The 1,799-nt window shown below is 39.2% G+C and overlaps 1 protein-coding gene across 1 annotated transcript in view; it reads left to right on the forward strand.

Moving 5' to 3' along the window:
* Positions 1 to 1,799, forward strand: part of LOC114071364 (attractin) — a gene marked incomplete at its 5' end in the record, with an annotated part of 71,126 nt that overhangs the window by 31,875 nt on the left and 37,452 nt on the right. The window contains one exon of the mRNA XM_027909187.1: positions 1,657 to 1,718. Within this exon, the coding sequence (XP_027764988.1) occupies positions 1,657 to 1,718 (62 nt within the window). The remainder of the gene's footprint in view (positions 1 to 1,656; positions 1,719 to 1,799) is intronic.

Consider the following 1,799-nt stretch of genomic DNA (forward strand, 5'->3'; position numbering starts at 1 on the left):
AAAAAAAAAAAAAAAAAAGAAGCCCTTCTCTGGTAACAGTCTCATTAATTTTTCATAGAATCTCTATAATATTAAAATAACAAATACTTGTTTCTTCTTCTAATGGGAGCAACTTCTGATTTCCACATTGCTCCTGCTGATCATCCCCAGAGAAACCGGCCCCTTGATGATTCCCTTGTCCTTTTAATTTTCCATTTCCCCCAAAAGGATTTTTAAAAACAAAAAGGGCTTTATTTTATCCTGGTTGCTCTCAGAAACAACAACAACAACAAGAGCCATTATTTTTATCCTATTATCTTTATTTTGGGCCGTGATATTTTAGTGAGGACAATCTTTGCCTTAAAGACAATTCCACAAGAGTCATGCACGGATTAAACCACTGGCCATGCACTGATTGATTTTTTTTTTTTTAATCTAAAAAGTGAAATAACACTCAGTGCTTCTTAATAATCAGAAAAAATATTGAGAAGAACATTATAAAAGAAGAAGAAGCAGTGTTTTCTTGTCTTCTGGAGGCAGGAATATTGAGGGCAGAGCATCTGGTGTGCAGGTTTGGAGTTCACTTTCCAGCCCCGCAAGGGAATTTTCAACTTCGGAGTTTTTCAATGTATTTATTAAAAAAAAAACAAACCTATTTTGGGGCAGCTTCTCTACCATGTTACAGTCGATATTTAAAGTAAATGTGATCATGAAAAGTGTTGCAGAGCGACAGAAATCTGAGCAGCGGCTCATTTTGCATATAATCCTGATTTTTTGGGGCTCCTGTTTATCAAGGAAATTAAAACAAACAAAAAACAAACAACCCAACAAGTGATGCCTGAAGTGAACTGAGAAGCTTTTGTGAGTGCAGATTTCCCCTGAACTCCCACAGAAAAGCTGTTTTTTTTTTCCTGAAAGGGTTAAAATCCCACTGTGGGGCCGGGATGGAGAGGCAGAGGAAATAGGAGGTACCTGGAAAGAACCCTCTGCTCCCTAACACTGCCCAGCTGCTTTTCCCTCCGCTCTGCTCTTCTTCCCCAGGGCTCCCTGATCTTCCCCTTCTCCTCCAGCCCCTTCCCAGTTTTCCTGCTCTGGGTTTTTGTCCCCAGCATTCCGGGTTTTTTTCCCGGTGGGGAGGATGAACGCCCTGGCCGTGTTCACGGTGTCCATTCTCTTCTGTGTTTCGTGCCTCTTTGCAGCTCTGGGTGTAAGTTCCCTTATCCCAGCGAGGTTTTTTTGTGTTTGTTTTCGTTTTCCCTCTCTGGAGTATTGCTGGGAGTGTAAATTTTTGGGAGTTGAGTGTTTTTTGGAGTTGCTGTGTCAGCAATAATTCAAGGGTTTCAGTTTTAATCAAAGCTTTTTTGCAGCTCTGCCTTCTAATGATTAACTGATGTTTTCTCCAAAGTGCACTGAAGGATTTCCCTTGGAATGCTGCTGGGAGAATGCTACTTGTCCAGCTTCGTTTTGGGGATACATGTTTTCAAAACAACGGGAATTTATCATTTGTTTTCTTTTCCCCTCAGAATATTTAATTTCTTTTTCAAAACCTGTTCAAAAAAAGGTGAATTGACTTAACCAAAGATGCATTTTATTGTAAATTTTTATCCTTTTTAATATTTTGAAATATTAATTTTCTTTTCAGTGGAGTAACAGAGAACATTTGCTTTTGTCTTGCAGATTGCATTCTCACAGCACAGCAACTTTATGGACCTGGTGCAGTTCTTTGTGACGTTTTTCAGGTACTTTTCATTTAAGGCACTTAAATCTTTCTTGGGGGGTTTGATGTGCAGTGTTTGGGTTGGTTTTTAACTTAAGCATCC

This window comes from Empidonax traillii, unplaced genomic scaffold, assembly GCF_003031625.1.
Source record: "Empidonax traillii isolate 1590-97213 ecotype Southwest subspecies unplaced genomic scaffold, ASM303162v1 scaffold1981:size74362, whole genome shotgun sequence".
In the NCBI taxonomy this organism is placed as follows: Eukaryota; Metazoa; Chordata; class Aves; order Passeriformes; family Tyrannidae; genus Empidonax; species Empidonax traillii.